The 19,819-nt window shown below is 38.1% G+C and overlaps 1 protein-coding gene across 1 annotated transcript in view; it reads left to right on the top strand.

The window, feature by feature from the left end:
- Window positions 1–19,819, top strand: part of EYS (eyes shut homolog) — a 1,054,063-nt gene that overhangs the window by 208,187 nt on the left and 826,057 nt on the right. The window contains exon 7 of the mRNA XM_074895818.1: window positions 12,589–12,748. Within this exon, the coding sequence (XP_074751919.1) occupies window positions 12,589–12,748 (160 nt within the window). The remainder of the gene's footprint in view (window positions 1–12,588; window positions 12,749–19,819) is intronic.

Below are 19,819 nucleotides of genomic sequence, written 5' to 3'. Positions count from 1 at the left end.
GTGGAAACTGCAGCCGCTGCTCCCCTTTGCCACTTTATGAGTTCTTCCCTGAGGACCCACTCTCAGTCCTAATGCTCTTATCCCCAGAATTCTGGCTGAATGCATAACCCAAAAGTAAAGTATCCTAATACAGAATTAACAAAAATCTCCAGAATTGAGCTACACCAATCACGCTGCTTAGATCTCACAGCTCTAAGAAGACTTCAGACTTACACTTAGAGAAGCCATTTGTATTTATTGCATGAGAAAATAAATAAGTTCTAGATAACATATCCAGAATTAAGAGGGACTATAGCTGTGAGAAAACATTACCTTGTTTAACAAATGCAGTTCTTAAAAAAAAAGCCACTAGGGCTTTTTTAAAGCCCTCTGCACTGTATCAATCACCATTTGTTTTCTGAGTATAAAAAAGGCATAAGGAAACAAACATTTAATATATTTGGCATACTATATATTAAAGCAGTTGGTTGGAGACATAAAATTGTTATGAATATTTATAACAGCTCTACTAGCAATGCTAGAAGCAATGAAAATTGGCACTGCAAAATCTACTGCTCTCAGATGCAACTTTTATACTTATGTACAACATAAAAAATAGATTATTGTCATTTTCCTTTAAAAAAAAATCTAGAGTCTCTCTTACTGTTTTCTCCCCATGGACTATCTGAGCAATATAGTCTCGTCTCTGTGAAGTCACTTTGCGACCATCATTAATTCAACTGATGTCTCTCCTGTGTTTGTCCTTCCAGCTGACTGTTCAAACTGCAATAGTTCAAAGTCAGGTATTTCCATTAGGGGCTAGTTTTGCACAACTTAATTAGTCCATTTTCTTCCACATAGTAGCAGTAATTCTACAGAAGGGTTCACATAATTTTTAAAATAGTATATACCATTTTGTGCTTCTTCAGTATTTAAACTTTATCAAAACAATCTTTTCCTGCTTTTCTAATTCTTTTGAAATAAACAGCATTAAAGCACCCTAGGTACATTTCATATGTGATGTTAAATACCCCTGAGCAGTACAGAAGTTAACGAACATTAGAAATCGGCATGTAATAAACTAAATATCCTGCTTTCCAAGAGTTAATTTAAATTAAAAATATTTAAATTTCTGATCATGTAATACTTCTACAGATATTTATACAATGTATCTTAATTAATCTGCTAGAATAAGATATAATTAAATATAATTAGATGGAAAAATACACTAGAAGTAACCAACAAGAATGTTTTATTTCATTTTAAACAAAACTTCTGAGATCACATAGTCATTCTAACTCATTGTAAATAAACAAAAGCATAAACCAGCAAAAATAATGAAAAAATAAAATACACAAAATTGTTAAATATTACAGTGAAAGATGTGCTATATGATCTGTATGAAACATTTTTTATTGATGAAATGCAATGCCATTTCTATGAATTGTGTGCAGAGGAAAAATAATTAGTTGACTTTGAGATGGTGAAAGAGACAAAAAATATGAGTTTTAGACAATATGAATGAGAAGACAAAAAACACCTCAGAAATTTCAAGGAGAAAAGAAAAATAATCTTAAGAAAACAGTGTTCAAGTAAGAATAGTACCAGTATCATTAATTTTGTACTATGAAATAGTTACTATACCAAAGACCATGTAACCTACAGCCTAGATGCTTCTACTTTATATGGAAAGAAATTAAATATATAAAGGTAGATGAAAAACTGTACCTGGGTAGAATATCATGTTCATTAGTAAGGGACCATATGCGAACATAAGTTTCTGTAATGCACTTCCATGTTGTAGAAACACAGAAAGGACAATGCTAACAAGCAACCATTTTTTTTTTTTTTTTTAAGTAAAGAATTATAATTGTCACTTATTGGATACTAAATAGCTACAGTATTAAAAAAACACAACTTTAAAAAAATTTCTTTATTAAGTGATCTTTTAATGAGCTATATATTCAACCTATATGTTCAATATAGTCCTAGATATTCAACCACATAAATTTATATAAAATAATATATAATTGACCTACCTAGCAGCTAGGCAATTCAAGCATTAAAGAGAACATAAAATATTAATTTCATCTGCTATGAAATTAATCCAGCCAGACGCAAATTTTATTGTAATTAGACAAGAATTTAGGTCTGTTTGCATCAGTATATATCAGTGGACGCAAACTGATACAAGAGATGTTCCTACTGGATATAAAGAAAAATGTTTTCACGGTGCAGTCAGTCAGTCAAGAACTGGGACAGATGTTGTGCAGACTCCAAACCTGGACGTTTTTAAGGCACAACTGAATATAGCTTTGAGCAACCTGGTCTGATCTCACAGTTGACCATGCTTTGAGCAGGAGATATTACTGGAGACCTCCTGGTGTCCCTTCCCACCTGAATTATTTATTCTATGTACTACATTGTACACTAAATAGCTAATAAGGTGATCTATAAATGACAAAACAGAGCAACTTACAGATGACATAGCCAGTTTTAATTATTTCAGTGAGATAATGCTATTATTGAATAATATATTCTTTTTGCATAATAGAATGCTCCTTTCTAAAATATTCATATGATTCCTAAATATTATTTTTTCCACTTCCCTTGCCAGTCCATGTGCTGACTTCTTCTATCCTTATGCTTAGATCAGAACTTCAATATTTTTTCCCATCCTAAAACTATATTAGGCAATGGTGGAGTTCATGGGTATTTAAACAGAAGCTATATGAGGACTGAAAATGTACTGTTTATACAAAATACACAGAATAATCAACTATTCCACAAAGTTACCTTGTTCTGGTAACACATAGAATATATCAAGTTGAAAGGGATTAATAAGGATAGAGTCCAGCTCCCTGCAACTCCCAGGACTACATAAAATTAAACCGTATGACTAAGAGTGTTGTCCAAATGCTTGACCTCTTCAACTCTGACAGGCTTGGTGCTGTGAGCACCTACCTGAAGAGGCTGTTTCAGTGACCAACCATCCTCTCCGTGAAGAAACTTTTCCTAATATATAGCAATACACACTGAAAATATATTAAGTACATTTCAGTGTTATGCTCAAGCTCATAGTTAAGCCTCTAAACATTTGGGGAGTTTTTTTCTATAACTATGCATCCATTGTTAGTAAACAATCATAAACATGTGATGTTATATCAGATTATGAGATAACAATACCCTTTAATCTCTCCCAGCTGAATAAGGCATACAATCAAAATGTTAAACAGTCATCACAATGACATTTTACAACCAGAATTCCCTTGTTCATCTTGACACATCACCTGGATATAACTTTTAAAGTCATTAAACAGCTGTGAAAAATAATAAAAATATATATATATATATGTATGGAATTTTTTGTTTTATGAATTTCCTTTACTGATGTAGAAAATGGTGGGCCAGGATCACCAAACATTTTTTGTATCTTAGCAGAATCACAAAAAGCCTACACAAAACCACAAAACTGTTATACAAAAAAAAAAAAAAAAAAAAGCCATTAATCACATGACAACAACTATCCCAAAACCAAAAATAGTAGAGTGAAAGCAGCACCTAATGTTTATTTTCTGTTGGTTGCATAAACCAACCAAAACAACGGTTAGAATATTTTTAAATATTTTTCATATTGAAAAATAATTACACACATTTTCCAAATAAGGTGTCTTGATTATTGAACAATCTTCAGCCAACAGGAATCAAAGTGGCATCCAAGAGTAGTAAAGGATAATGATAATAGGCATACTCACTGAAAACTAGGAAACTCCAGCTTTGAATATTCACACTTAGGAGCATATTAAACAGACAAACAAGCAAGCTTATGTAATATGAGTTCCTGAGAAATATAAAAAGAAAGTAATGGCTGAGTCTTTCAAAATTTCAACCTCTACACTCTCATGATTCAACTAATCTGAAAGCTGGTTGCTTTTGGGTAAAAGAAAAACAAGCTTTGGGCCCTATGAGTCCTAAGAATAATCAATAACCTAAGAAATAAATCTGGATTTAATTTTACTACTGTACTATTTTACTCTTAGTAAGAGCATAGGCTAAATTTTAACTGTAAATAGATATACAGGTATCTTTCATATCAGCTGAACCGTGATGGTTAATGGCAGAAGAGGTAAGCTTCCCCCACTGCCAGTTCCCATATTTTATGATTTTTGTAAAAAAACAGTACTGTTTAAGACCATTGCACCTCCACATATTTGCACTGTATGGGAAAGCTGTTTGCTCAGCCCCACACCTTGCGTAGGAAAGTATGCATTTTGTAATAGGGAACTGACAACTTTGTGTAACATTGAAATAAGTTCTTTTTCCACATCTTATGAAAAACTTCAAGAAATGGGGAAGTGTTGTGGTTTAACTCCTGTAGGCAGTGAAGAACCGCACAGCCACTCACTCACTCCCCCTCTGCCCCAGTGGGATGGGGGAGTGAATCAGAAGGGTAAATGTGTGAAAACTCATGGGTTGAGATAAAGACAATTTAATAGGTAAAACTAAAGCTGCACAGGCAAACAAAGCAAAGTAATTCATTCACCATTTCCCCTCAGCAGGCAGGTGTTCAGCCATCTCCAGGACAGCAGGGCTACATCACATGTAACAGTCACTTGGGAAGACAAATGCCATAACTCTGAACATCCCCCCTCCTCCTTCTTCTCCCAGATTTCTGTTCCTGAGCATGACATTACATGGTACGGGATACCTCTAGTCAGTTGGGGTCAGCTGTCCCAGCTGTGTCCCCTCGCAGCTTCTTGTGCACCCCCAGCCCCCTCCCTGGTGGTGTGGGGTGAGAAGCAGCAAAGGCCTTGACTCTGTGTAAGCACTGCTCAGCAATAATGAAAAAACATCCCTGTATTATTGACGCTGTTTTCAGCAAAAAACCAAAACATAGCCCCATACTAGCTATTATGAAGAATATTAACTTTATCCCAACCAAAAACAGCACAGCAAGCTAGCTCAATTTGAATCGTTTTGTTTTGGGTTTTTTTTTAACAAAATTACTTAAAATCAAGCTTGTGCTCAAGTTTAAACCACTTTTCAAGGTTACAGAAATTCCCCAACTCCTTTCTTTTCTGATTTCCCTGAGAAGTTGGTCCCTTTAGATAAGGAGGATGGCTGTAGAAAAATTCAATAAAAGTTCAGCCAGTCAATTCAGTACTGTGTATTTCTGAAGTACATAACCTATAATAAAATTCTTTAACGTGTTTATTAATGTCAGTAAGATCAGACACACATTCTCCATGTGCTGTGTAAAATTTGTGGTGCCTTTAGCAGCTATTTCCAATACTGCATAGTAAGTTCCTAGTATATGCTACATCTCCTTGCTGAATATTTTCCATCCTTCAGTATTTGCCCTTTCTTCATCTACTTTAACACACTCAAAAACTGCCCTTTCTTAATTTATATTTTTAGGTTATAATTAAATATTTTAAACATGTCATTATTTTATAACATCTGATGAATAGAGAGGTAGCACCTGCTCAAACTACACAAAAGTCAAGTTCATCTTCCCTCCTTATGTGAGATGTGCACAGATAGAATTCTACTTCATGGGAAACCGGAGGAATACTTTTCACTGTTTGAGCCCAGAGGGCAACAGAGCAGCACACAGCTGCTTGATCACTCTTTCCCCATCATGGATGGGGAGAAGAAAATAGAAGGCTCAGGGAACAAGACAAGAACTGGGAGGGATGACTGATCCAGTATTTTCATAGGCAAAAGACAGAGTAATTAGGGGAAGAAAAACAATTTAATTTGAACACCACCACCACTAATTTACCAATCAGAGTAGGACAGTAAGAAAAAAAAAACCCCACACCTTAAAAGCACCTTCCCTCCTACCCCTCTTCTTCCTGGGGACAGCTTTGCTCCCCATTTCTCTACCTCTTCCCCTCCAAGTGGTGCAAGGGGACAGGGATGGGGATTGTGGTCCATTCATCACCTGCTGGCTCTACCACTCCTTCCTCCTCAGGGGGAGGACTCCTCACACTCTTCCTCTGTTCCAGCATAGAGTCCCTCCCATAGGAGGCAGTCCTCCACAAACTTCCTCCAATGCAAGTCCTTCCCACCGGCTGCAGCTCTTCATTAACTGCTCCGGCGCGGGTCCCCCTCTGTGGGCTGAAGCCCTCCCAACAACTAATTGCCCCAGCACAGGCTTCCCTCAGAGTCCCGGTCTTCTTCAGATGCAGCCACCTGCTCCGGTGTGGGGTCCTCCACGGGCTGCAGGTGGGCATCTGCTCCACCATGGACCGCCATGGGCTGCAGGGGCACAGCCTGACCTCTCACCACGGGCTGTGGGGGAGTCTCTGCTCCAGCACACCTCCCCTCTTCCTCCTCCTACTTTCTTCAGATGACCTAGGTGTTTGCATAGGTATCTCTCTCACAACTCTAACTCCTCCTCACAGGTTGCTCTTTTTAAACTTGTTATTGCAGAGGCGCAGCAACCTTTGCTAATTGGCTCAGAGGCAGGTCTGACTTGGATCCAGGGTTTCTTCAGGAAGCTTCTCACAGGAGCCACCTCTGTAGCCCCTTCACCACTACCAAAACCCCTCCATACACAAAACCAACACAACTATAAAAAAGTAGTTTTTCTCCCATATGTGTACCTGAAAAATGAAAAAATATAATGTCTATTAAAAGTATTTAATTAATTAATTCAAGCTATACCATTTTTCTGCCCCGACACTTAATAGTTTTACCTTCAATCAGGGATTCACATGAATGAATATGTCATATCAGAGATCATGGGATCATAGAACAGTTTGGGTTGGAAGGGACCTTTAAAGGTCATCTAGTCCAATGCTCCTGCAATGAGCAGGGATGTCTTTAACTAGATCAGTTTTCAGGGATGAGGCATCTACCATCTCTTTTGTCAACCTGTTCCAGTGTTTTAGCACTCTCACTGTAAAAAATGTCTTCCTCATATCTAGGCTGAATCTACTCTCTTTTATTTTAAAACCATTATTCCTTGATATATCACTACAGGTTCTATTAAAAAGTCTGTCCCCATCTTTCTTATAAGCCCCCTTTAAGTGTTGAAAAGCTGCAATAAGGTGTCCAGAGCAACTTCTCCAGGATGTATAACAGCAATTCTTTCAGCCTTTCCTCATAGGTTTTCCAGTTCCCGGATCATCTTCATGGCCCTTCTCTGGACTCACCCAAGCAGGTCCGTGTCCTTCTTATGTTGGGGGCCTCAGAGGTGCACACAGTACTGCAGGTGGCGTCTCATGAGAACAGAGTAAGGGGGATAATCACTTCCCTCAACCTGCTGACTATACTACTTTATATGCAGCCCAGGATATAGTTGGCTTTCTGGGCCACGAACACAAGGCTGTTCTCAATCTCTTCATTCCTCATCCAGTATTGATGCCATGAATTGCCCCAGCCCAGGTGCAGAACCTTGCACTTGCCCTTGTTGAACCACACAAGGTTCACGTGGGCCCAGTTCTTGAGCTTGTCCAGGTCCTTCTGAATGAATCCTGTCCCTCAGACATGTCAACCACAACACTGAGCTTGGTATTACTGCAAGTTTTCTGAGGTTGCATGACGTAATTAATCTCATAATATCTTTGGGATACAAATCAGTGGCAAAGGCCCTGCCCCAAGTTCAGAGTGATGAACCTCTCTTATCTGTTGATGTGAGAGGTTAAATTACAGTGGAATAGTAGCTTTCCTTACCTTTTTTTTTTTTTTTTTTTTTTTTTTTTACAGATGCTGTATATCTCTATGTGCATATTTATTATATATCATAAATGCAGGCTTATTTGAATAAAAATATTAGGTCATCCAAGGTCTACAAAGGGTGAGAGAGGAAAGGGAAAATAAGTGGCTCTTCTTGCCAAGGTACCCCCCCAAAGGTGCTCTGGGCTTCCTAAAAGAATTTTGAAGAAAGCATCTGCAGACCTTGACTGTCACCACAGAGATGCCCCCTACTGAAAAACTGACTTCTGCATAAACTGCACTGCCAACACTTGACAGAAAATCCATTTTGGACTATGTCTGCCAGAGCAGCTGAAGAAGTGAAGAGATTACTATCATCACAGTAGAGAGGATACTACAGGTGTACCAGGAGAAAGCTGAGCCTCCTTTGTAGGTCCCTTAGCAACTCAAATCTAGGTCCAAGTGAGTAACAGAGGTCAGTCACTTCAGCAGCCATCAAGAACCAACAGTGTAGTAATGGCTCATGTAACGTAAGCAGGATGTGGGGAACTGAATACGTCCACTTCCATACTCTGCTTGCTCCAATATACTCTAACTAGAGGAAGAGCCTTACCTGAGCATTGTCACTGAATGCTTGCATTGTGTGAATTGGGAGAAGAAATCCCATGCCAGCATCACTTAAGAGCTACAGAAATGGAATTTCTGCCCTGGGGTTTCCAAACCTCTAACAGTGTGGAATTTGTTAGGCAGGATACCCATGTGACAAAGCAATGTACTGCCACGGATTCAGTTCCAGGAGTTTAAAACAACATGTTACAGTAGTCTTTTATATAAATTTAGAAGCAGAATTAAAAAAACTTTCAATAAATAATTGTACCTTTCTTTTTCCTTTTTCTGTTTTTATTTTATTTTGGTATATTTTGCAAGATAATAATGTCAGTCTTAAAAAAAAAAAAAAAAAAAAGTTTCACCCTGTGCAATGACAGATATAAGAAGTTAAGGCCAATTCATTTTCACTTTTTAAGCTAAAATGTCACTCATGTGCTCTGGTGTATTGTAGGCTAATAAATCAATGTTATAAAGTTTTAAGACCTTAACCACTACAGGTATGGCAGAATTTATTGACAGGTATAGAATTATCCTTATTTTCATCTTTGTACACAGTTTGAAGGAAAAAATATCATAGCTTTCCTCTTCATAAAAAGACATATATTCCAATTGGAAGCAGGAAGTGCTTACAAAGATCTCCCCAAGTAAGTCACTTAGTCCAGTTCACTAAGTAGCAACGTGTTTGTTAACTCTGAACTAAATTTCCATATATTCCTTGCAGTTACTATCTTCCCAGTTTGAGTGAATTCTGCACTTTCACTTAGGAATGCATTTTACATATACCAAAAAAAAAAAAAATTGTAAGCAGAACTTTTTTTTCTGGTGTTCAGCTATGGATATTATTTTCTTTATAAGTTCTCATAGCTGCATCAAGATAGAAAATAAAATTACTCTTCCTTTTTTGTCATTTTGCCAGACAGCATGTGCTGAGCTCTTTAAATGTTTTGTCATAAACCAGTCACTCAAATTCCTAATGTTGAGAATACCTGTAGAAGAAATTGAGAAAATAAACAACAGGATATGCACATCACTCAGACTGTATTTATGTAATGAGTGGGGGAAAAAAAGAAAATCTGAGGGTAGGAAAAAACAAAAATTTAACCAAACATAATACCAGGGACAAGGTGAAGTGCTAAGCCAGAGCTGACCTATAGATGAATCCTCTGTATTTTATAACATAACCATTATACTAATAGGTATTGTACTAAACATGTTTATCTTGAATATATATATACATCCTTATCTTTCCTTGTGTATAGGCAAGATAACAGGGTCACAGAGACAGTTGTCTGGCCCTGTGACCTAGCGTGTGACCTTGCTCATAAATCCATTAGATAAGGTGGAAAACTCCCTTAGTTTCTCCCCTGAGCCCTGGCCAGGCTCTGGGGGAATCTAATATGAGAAAGAAACCAGATATTTCCGCTCAAAACAAAGGTGCCAGCTATCCTGGCTTGCTGATTTTGGGGTATATAAGGCTGGACCCACTCACAGTGACTTTGGCAGCCTCACCTGTGGGTGGACGCCCCGCGTAGGATTTCCCCCTTGCCGGGACAGGCTCTGCAAACCCTCGCTGTAACCGGGGCTGCCCAGCCACTGCGGGGCTGGGTGATGGTGACGTGTGCGAGTGGTGAGGGATCTTTCTTAATCACTATTGTCTTTCTCAGGTAGTAATGATTTGATGCATTACCCTGTATTTTCCTATTTGTTTAAGCCATCTGTTCTGTCTTTTCTTAATGTATGTTTTCTGTATCATTCTGTTACATTATTTAGTTATTTTAAGTAAAATACGCCTGCTCTTTTCACTCTGGTGTCTGAGTTTAATTGCTATCCCTAATCAGCAAAACACAAGGACAGTACATAGGGAGTGGCAGGTGTTTCTGGAGATTGAGGGGAATTAAATCAGGAAATGGCAGTTATATATGGGTATTGTCACAACAGAGAGATGCAGGGATAGCAGTGTGGAAAATAGGGACTAAGGAATATATAGCCACTGGAGAACTTTATGTTCTTTGAGGACGTGGGAAGGTAAATCACACTAATTTTTTTGCATATCATGCTCCTCTGGCATCCAGGTCACTCAGGAGATGACAGCCCACTTCAGCTAGCTGCTGTTTGATTAGTGCAACTCAGATTTACAATGTGGGATTCCCATCACTGCAGTTCCTTTAAAAGCTTCACTTGGTGTCCTGGTTCTGGCGGGGATAGAGTTAATTTTTTCTTAGTAGCTAGAATAGTGCTGTGTTTTGGATTCAGTATGGGATTTGGTATGAGAAGAATGTTGATAATACACTGATGTTTTTAGTTGTTGCTAAGAACATAACTAAGAAATCCATAACAAAGCTGGTGAAGGGCCTGGAGAACAAACCCTCTGATGAGCAACTGAAGGAGCTGGAACTGTCTAGCTTGAGGAAGAGAAGGCTGAGGGGAGACCTCATCACTCTCTACAACTACCTGAAAGGAGACTGTAGAGAGGTTGGTGCTGGTCTCTTCTCACAGGTGATTAGTGACAGAACAAGGGGGAACGGCTTTAAACTCCAGTTTAAACCATGACACCTGGCCACCTGAATACTGTTCATTTTTACAGAACATGTATATCAGTTAAGGAATCAGAGATCACTGTAATAGGAATGTTCAGAAGACTGATAAGTCAGGCCAGTATTAAAAATTAAAACGAAACTTTATAGAATTAATTCATAGACAGCATACATCATGCTAATAATTTTTATACATTATTAGTTATTCCCACTATGCCTATGTAGTGTTACTCTGTAGCACATTAAAAATTACCTCTGATTATACAATGCTATGGACCTGATCCCATATAGTTGATGCTGATGGCTATGTTCTTTGGTAGTTCTTAGTTTCAAGGTCAAGGTAATCTGTCTGGTGAGCTCTTTGATGAGAGAAGTCATTAATGAAGGAAGCCTGTCTTTTCCTTTTTCTCCACCCTTCCTTTTCATGTTTGATGTTTTATGCTATTTTACCTAAACACACACCCACCCTTAAAAAAGGAGGGTCTCTGCTTCTGATATCACTTGTCTTGGGGCTTTTTTGTGTCTTGCCAGTCATTCTTCTGAATTCAGCAATATTTCCTGCTTATTTTCTATGCCTTATGCTAATCTTGGCCTTCGGCAACATTTTGTTACTTGTATGATGTGCAGCTACACCCATCTCTGTCCCTGTGGTAGTTACATTGCACACATACTCACGTAAAATGCTTAAACATTGTGCCTGGTTACGCCGTCACAGCGTTCTAAAATACTTTTATGCTACTCTTGGCTATACATTTTTATTCCTCTTATAATTGGATTCAGGGCAAACTACTATTAATTATATCCTGATCAGAGCACTTACAATTTATAGGTTTCACAGGACTCTCTTGAGAAGTTAATATAAGCTTGTATTCCAATAGAATATTTTCAGTGTGATTTATTTTTTTGTTTACAGTTATAACCAGTGTCTTCCATTTTTTTAAATGGTGACTCTTGGTCCTTGAAGGTCATTGAAGTATAAAGGCTTTGCCAACATGTTTCTGTCATAATAATGCTTAATAATAATACTATCAGAATAATGGGATAATAATGGGATTAAACAGAATAATGCTATGTTTGTTCCTATGGTTTAGTTCCTTTTTTTTTTTTTTTTTTTTGGGGGGGGTGTAAATGAAACCCTTTGTCCAATGAGTCATGACTGCATTGTCATTGTCCCAAAACTAAAGATATGTAATGTGTGAAGACTATCAAAGATATCTCCATTACTCCAGAAATTTATTTTTTCTTAAATGAGTAAATCTAGCCTTCTACTCCAAAACTTCACTAGATAGATTCAGATCTTCCCCTTTCCTCTGAAGAAAATATTTTTATTTATTTTAGTTGTCAGATGGGGTCAGAATGTATAACAGAAACCCCATATTATGTTTTCTCATTACTGGTTGGCCACTGTGTTTGTCTTGCAGGTTGTGTTAGTATCACTGCTTGGATTCTACTTTACCTCCAGGCCTTTTAACTGCTTTTTGCACACTCTGTTCTTCTGTTCCTGCGGACAGCTCAATCCCTTACAGCCAGTAATTATCTTGCCATTTCCTCCTACTCACATGTCCTCTTTTCCCATAATTTTTTGACAGACATGGTAAATAAGTTCTGCCTCTCTCAACTCTTTTATCATCTGCAAATAGAGGCACGAAGAATAGTCTCGGCTGGATGTAACACTGAATTCTACTGTACTTTTACTCAGTAATAAAATACAAGACCCAAAGAATTTTCTACAAATTTTCACATTATGTTGTCATTTTTTGTTTTCTCTGTTGTTTTTTGTTTGTGTGTTTGTTATATCTAGTGCCTCTGTGCACCTGGATGGACAGGAAAATTTTGCCAATTTGCTGAAGATGCATGTTTAATTTACCCAAATAGTTGTTCTGATGGAGGAACTTGCATCGATATGAGCCAACTGAGAGAGCAACCTTTGTTTCAGTGTTTGTGTCCTCATGATTTCACAGGTAAGGCATAAAAAACCCCCATGTAGCTGTTTGTAGTTTCATTTCCTTCTAAATATTCAAGTATAGGAATGCTGAATTTTCAAAAACAAGGAATAGAGAAGTGTTTGAATGAGTAATTAACATCTCTTTGTATTTTCTGCCCTTTGCCATGATGCCTACAAAATCTAAATCAAACTATATAGGTTTCTCTTGAAGATTCCAGTTAAGGTTATATTAAGGGTAGACCTAGAGTAAATTTCAGCTTTAGTTTAAAAGATTGAGTGTATGTCTACATGTAGGGGTTCTTGCATGTGAGCTAGATGTTTGCCTTTTCATTACAGTTCCTGGAGATCTAATTAATGAAAGAGATGGAGTCCAGGGAGTTTGTTAGTTTGTATCAGTCTGTAGTTGTTCAGATAACTTCAGTTACCTTTTTGAGAGCTGAATCCCACCTCCTATTTCGAGTCCTTGGTGGGCCACCAATAATTAATACAATTTAATTTGAGGTGGGGTTAAATGATTCACTCGACTTCAGAACTGTAATGTGAGACCTAGTGAAGAAGTCTTCAAGATTCTATATATCATCTGTCAGTAAGCATTTTCAAAGGGGGATTAAGACCACCTGTGTTAGATATTTGTTAGTGGTTGAAAGCATTTGACTCTGTCCCACATGACATCCTTGTCTCTAAATTGGAGAGACGTATCTCATGGATGGACAGCTCAGTAGTTAAAGAATTGGCTGATGGTCGCACTTGAAGAGTTCCAGTCAATGGCTCAATGTCAAGTTGAGAGCAGTGACAGGTGACGTTCCTCAGGGGTCACTACCGGGACCAGTGCTGTTTAACATCTTTGTAAGAGACATGGACAGTGGGACTGAGTGCACCCTCAGCAAGCTTGCTGATGACACCAAGCTGTGTGGTGATGGTTGACATGCTGAAGGGGAGGGGTGTCATCAAGAGGGACCTTGACAGGCTTGAGAGTTGGGCCAGTGCAAACCTCATGAAGTCCAACAAGGGCAAGTTCAAGGTCCTGCACATGGGTCAAGACAATCCCAAGTACAAATACAGGCTGGGTGATGAGTTGATTGAAATCCACCCTGTGGAGAAGTAATTTTGGATATTAGTGGATAGAAAACTGAATGTGAACTAGCAATGTACTCTCACAGCCCAGAAACCCAACAACATCCTGGGCTGCACCAGATGAAATGTGGCCAGCAGGCTGTGGGAGGTGATTTTTCCCCTTTACTCCGTGCTTGTGAGACCCCACCTGGAGTACTGTGTCCAGCTCTCGGCCCCCGAACATAAGGAGGACATGGATCTGCTTGAACAGATCCAGAGGAGGCCTATGAAGATGATCAGGGGCCAGACCACCTCTCCTAGGTCAATAGCCTGACAGAATTGGGGTTGTTCATTTTAGAGAAGGCTCTGGAGAGACCTTATAGCAGCATTCTGGTACTTAAAGGGGGCCTACAGGAAAGACGGAGAGGGACGATTTATCAAGGAGTATATGAGAGGACAAGGGATAATGGATTTTAACTGAAATAGAATACATTTAAATTAGGTGTAAGGAAGAAATTCTTTACTGTGAGGGTGGTGAGACACTGGCACAGGTTTCCCAGAGAAGCTGTGGCTGCCCCCTCCCTGGCAGTGTTCAAGGCCAGGTTGGACGGGGCTTTGAGCAACCTGGGCTAGTGGGAGGTGTCCCTGACTGTGGCAGGGGGTTGGAACTAGATGACCTCTTAGGCCCCTTCCAACACAAACCATTCTATGATTTTATGAGATACTTCTTTCAGAAGTGTTTCGCTTTCAATCAGATACAGAAGAAGCCTAGAAAAATAATTCAAATTAACCACAGTAGTTTTTAACTGACAAGAAAAACAATTTCTATTTTTTACTCCAGCCTTATCCTTTAAACAGAAGCTCATTTAAGTTTGATTCTACAATCCTTCACTAAATTTTGGTTAGAGAGGGAACTGAAAGAGGACCATTAAATTTGATTCACTCCAGTTTTAGGTAACATAAAGAAAACAGATATTATCTATATGCATATCAATTTAAAGGGCCAAAAAGTTTAACAGAATTTAAAAATAACCAATTTAAAGATAGAATGTTATTCTTTATTACCTAAAGAATTAAAATTAAATTAATCTTAAAAAATGCTAGTAACACACAGATGAAGCAGACTAACTTACTACCATTGAAAAAGTAATCATAGAATCATATCCTAGAAATTTGTAACAGTCAACCCTATATTTTCAATTCCATCTTACCACCCGTATGATTTTCTTTTTTCAACATAGTCTTGGGTTATTTTTTTTTGGTGTGACAAATAAAATTATGAATTTGTTAATAAAAGTAATGTTTGACTGCAGTACTTCAAGGCTTTTGAGATTACAGTAAGGTCTCTACCGTACAATATAATAATGAAACAGAAGTCTGACAGAGTAGTACATGGCTATAGTCCATGAAAATAAATGTATTGAATTAGTAGAATTTAACGTTAATAAAGGCTGAGTTCTGACTGAGTTCAAGTGGAAGTGACTTCAGTCTTCAGGGACATCGTACTATAAGGTTGAGATTCTTTACTTTGTGGGATCTCATAGTAATAGATTATTTATATTGTAATAGATTTCTTTTTTTTTTTTTTTACTTTATATGTTTAAATACTCACTTAATTCTTCACTTTTGTTCCATAATATATTTTTTTTTTATTTATACCTGTTTATTGTTTCATTTATATGTTTGGTAAGGGAGAGGGAAGGACAATGCAGTGACAATTTTGGCATGTTTACTTGACTTCCGAATTAAATAGCATCTGCAACCAGAAAGGCTATTGCAATTTCATATCTAATTGCTTTTAATTGTGTTTATAAATTATAAACACTGCAGCTGCAGCCTTTGCATTAACATTTGAATCATATTTCAAATAGACTTATCTTAGGGAAAACAAAATATTACATATCTAACTGTCTATCTGAGTACCATCACACAACATATGCGGGACAACCAGATGATCAGGCCCCGTTAGCATGGGTTTATGAAAGGCAGGTCCTGCCTGACAAACCTCATCTCCATGACAGGGTGACATGCTTATTGGGTGAGGGAAAGGCTGTGGATGTTGTTTACCTTGACTTTAGTAAGGCCTTTGACACCATTTCCCACAGCATTCTTCGCGAGAAACTGGCTGCTCGTGGCTTGGATGGGCACACGCTTCGCTGGGTAAAAAACTGTCTGGATGGCCGGGCCCAGAGAGTTGTGGTGAATGGAGTTAAATCCTGTTGGCAGCTGGTCATGAGTGGTGTCCCCCAGGGCTTGGTTTTGGGGCCACTCCTGTTTAACATCTTTATTGATGATCTAGACGAGGGGATCGAGTGCACCCTCAGTCCGTTTGCAGATGACACCCAGTTGGGTGGGAGTGTTGATCTGCTCGAGGGTAGGGAGGCTCTGCAGAGAGACCTGGACAGGCTGGAGCCATGGGCTGAGGCCAACTGGAGGAGTTTCAATCAGGCCAAATGCCGGGGGCTGCCCTTGGGCCACAACAACCCCCAGCAGGGCTACAGGCTTGGGGAGGAGTGGCTGGAGAGCTGCCAGTCAGAGAGGGACCTGGGGGTGCTGATTGACAGCCGGCTGAACAGGAGCCATCAGTGTGCCCAGGTGGCCAAGAAGGCCAATGGCATCCTGGCTTGTGTCAGCAATAGCGTGGCCAGCAGGGACAGGGAAGGGATCTGACCCCTGTACGCGGCACTGGTGAGGCTGCACCTGAATTCCTGTGTTCAGTTTTGGGCCCCTCACTCCAAAAAGGACATTGAATGACTCGAGCGTGTCCAAAGAAGGGCAACGAAGCTGGTGCAGGGTCTGGAGCACAGGTCGTACGAGGAGCGGCTGAGGGAACTGGGGGTGTTTAGTCTGGAGAAGAGGAGGCTGAGGGGAGACCTCATCGCCCTCTACAGCTCCCTGAAAGGAGGTTGCAGAGAGCTGGGGATGAGTCTCTTTAACCAAGTAACAAGCGATAGGACAAGAGGGAATGGCCTCAAGTTGCACCGGGGAAGGTTTAGACTGGATATTAGGAAGCATTTCTTTATAGAACGGGTTGTTAGGTGTTGGAATGGGCTGCCCAGGGCAGTGGTGGAGTCCCCATCCCTGGAGGTGTTTAAGAGTTGTGTCAACATAGCTCTTAGGAATATGGTGGATTTGGGAACTGTCAATGTTAGGTTAACGGTTGGAAGAGATGATCTTCAAAGTTTTTTCCAACTGAGATGATTCTGTAACATTCTCAGCTGTGAAAAGCAGAACTATGATACAAAAAATAATAAACCCATTTCATGATGGTTTCATAGTCTTTAATAACACCTTGTAGAAGCTTAGCATATATACACAAATGCAGTTTTAAATGACTTTTTAAATTTCTATTTATATGTAAAATAAATCTTGGATAATTGACTCAAAAATATTCATGTGTTTGGTTCAAATTGTCAAAGGAGGGAATAAAAAGGTTATAAAATACAGTTATTTTTGTTGACTAGATATCATGACTTTTGTGCTTTTGATTTCCTTCTACAGTTGGTTCATTTTTTTTTTTCCTTTTCCTTTTGCACTTCTTTGAAAGTAGATAAAACATTTGTACCTACACTAGTGTATATAAGTAACATGGCTTATGACATTGAAATGAAACAATCCATGTCAGCGATTTCTCATGTTTTGCACAGCGGACCAACCATCCTTGAAGAAGTTTCCTTTAATTAATTACTATCTTTCCTTGTGTGTAGAGCAATCACATTGGCAGGAATTGATTTGGCATGTTAGACACTTTATTTAGTTGGTAGAAAAGTCCTTCAATTAAAATAATCTTACTCTTGCTAAAACGAACCCCAAGCAACCTCACTAACCAGAATTTAAAGTACTACTTCAATTACATATTTCTTCCCCATCTTCAAATTTTCCTTTTAGAAGATTCATTAAGATCATTCACAGATTTATCCACAATTTATTTTTCTCTTTCTCTTACTGTTTTATCATTGAGACAGGACTGCTATTTTCTACAAGTATAGAGGAAAGAAATATAAACAGACTTGGATGAAGCATACACTGTTGTACTATGTAGGTAGTTTGAAAGTCATCTGCAGAAAGAATCTCTGATGCCATAATAGCTAATAACCCAGAGAAGAAGATATGGGGTATAAAAGTTCTTATATCTTTAACAGTCTAGTTTTGACAGTTAGACAACATTTATACTAGTGAACAAAATTACATGGCCTAATTCAGACTCTTTAATCTGGTCAAATCCACATTTTTAAATTCTTTTGGTCTCCAGAATACAGTTGTGTCATGGTTTAACCCTTGTGGACAGCTGAGCACCATGCAGCTGGTTGCTCACTCTCACGCACTGGGGTGGGGGAGAAAATGGGAAGGTTAAAAGTAAGAAAATTTTTGAGATTTGAGATAAAGACAGTTTCATCGGTGAAGCAAAAGCTGCACACACAAGCATAGCAAATTAAGGAATTCATTCACTACTTACCTTTGTCAGGCAGGTGTTCGGCCATCTCCTGAATATTTGGAAAAGGTCTCTATTTCATGTTGAAGTACAGTGGAAGTCTCATAAGTCTCAAAACTCAAATAGCTAAAAAGAACAATAACATTTATTGCACAGCTCCATTTCCTGTACTAAAGGTGATCTGGTAAGGCAAACTTTGTACCATCATGGGAGGTCCCTATATCACAGGATTGTCAATGGAATTACACAGCAGTATATATCTCAACAAAAAATGTTGTCATTTTAAGCTTTGTTCATTGCACTTTGTGTGTTATAACCGTTGTCACCTTTGAAAGAGAAATTGCTAGTGCACTCAGATTCCAAACATCAATGACCATGGGCTGAAATAATGGAATAAAAGAAGTCACTTGCTAGGTATTACTAGAAGAATTCACTCGGAATATTTATCTTCATTAAATGAAGAAAAAAGGAGCAGCTTGTTGCTTTTCAGAGGATTCAATTTTCTGTTAAAGAACTTTCAGTGATAACTGACAGAATGCAAAAATAACAACAAAAATAGTTCAATCTCTAACACTCTTCAGCAGATGTCTAGAAATGTTCCCTGCTGTTTAAAATGTCTTTTAGAAGGTGTGGCTGAATAGCATTATTTAGGGTGGAAGGCAAATGATTTTAGCTAGGGCATGGGTCTTTATAAAGATCTCTCACCTAAGATAGCAAGATGGATTACATGAAAACACAACAATTCCTCTCCATCTGGAGCATTCCAATGTATGTAGAAATAAAAGGATAGAGAAGTAAGCAATACAAAAATAGAAAGAACACTTTAAACCATACAGGTATAATATTTAATTTGAAACTGATAAAAAAAAGAACACTAAGTGAGGGATAACGTCTTACTTTTCTCAGGTCTTGATTTCCACAAAAAATATTAAGATCACTGAAATTTTCATGATAGAATTTTTTTTTTTTTTTTCCTTTGGCATGCATCAATTGCATGAAAAGCCAAAAGACTATAAAAATGTTCTACCTGATATTTCAAAGAGAAATATAATATTAGTATTTAAGTTCTAGCTGCTTCTAAAATGGAACAAAATGTTCAGAATGCATGGGGATATTTATGAATATGTTCAATTTTCTTAGCATTTAATTTTCTAGTTTAAGTCACTGTACAGTGCATGTATTTGGCCCATATGAATAAGAAACAATTTTTATAGAGTTTTTCTCTATCGAGATTAGTTATTTATGACACGGTTAATTTAAAGATGCTGTAGTTTATTAAGAAACGTATCAGTCTATGAATTTCTAAGTAAATAATTAGTAAAGTTCTCAACTGAAGGACATGCTTAAAAATGTGCTCTTAAACTTGAGATATAAAATAATTACATCTGCTCATGAACTCCAACACTTTCACCCACCTCTATCAAACTTTTCCTTTTTTTTTAAGCAAAGTACAAAACCCTTGATGTTTTACTTTGTGGGAATATTAGACCAGGACTCAAACCAGAGTGGTACTCTACACCACTGACAGTATTTAGAAGTATAACATTTTCATGAAGAGACATAGTGGGAGTGTTTCTTAATCACAGTGTGTTCATGTGAAAG

This window comes from Athene noctua, chromosome 1 (genome assembly GCF_965140245.1).
Source record: "Athene noctua chromosome 1, bAthNoc1.hap1.1, whole genome shotgun sequence".
Lineage (NCBI taxonomy): Eukaryota > Metazoa > Chordata > Aves > Strigiformes > Strigidae > Athene > Athene noctua.
This window is presented reverse-complemented; position numbering and strand designations above follow the sequence as displayed.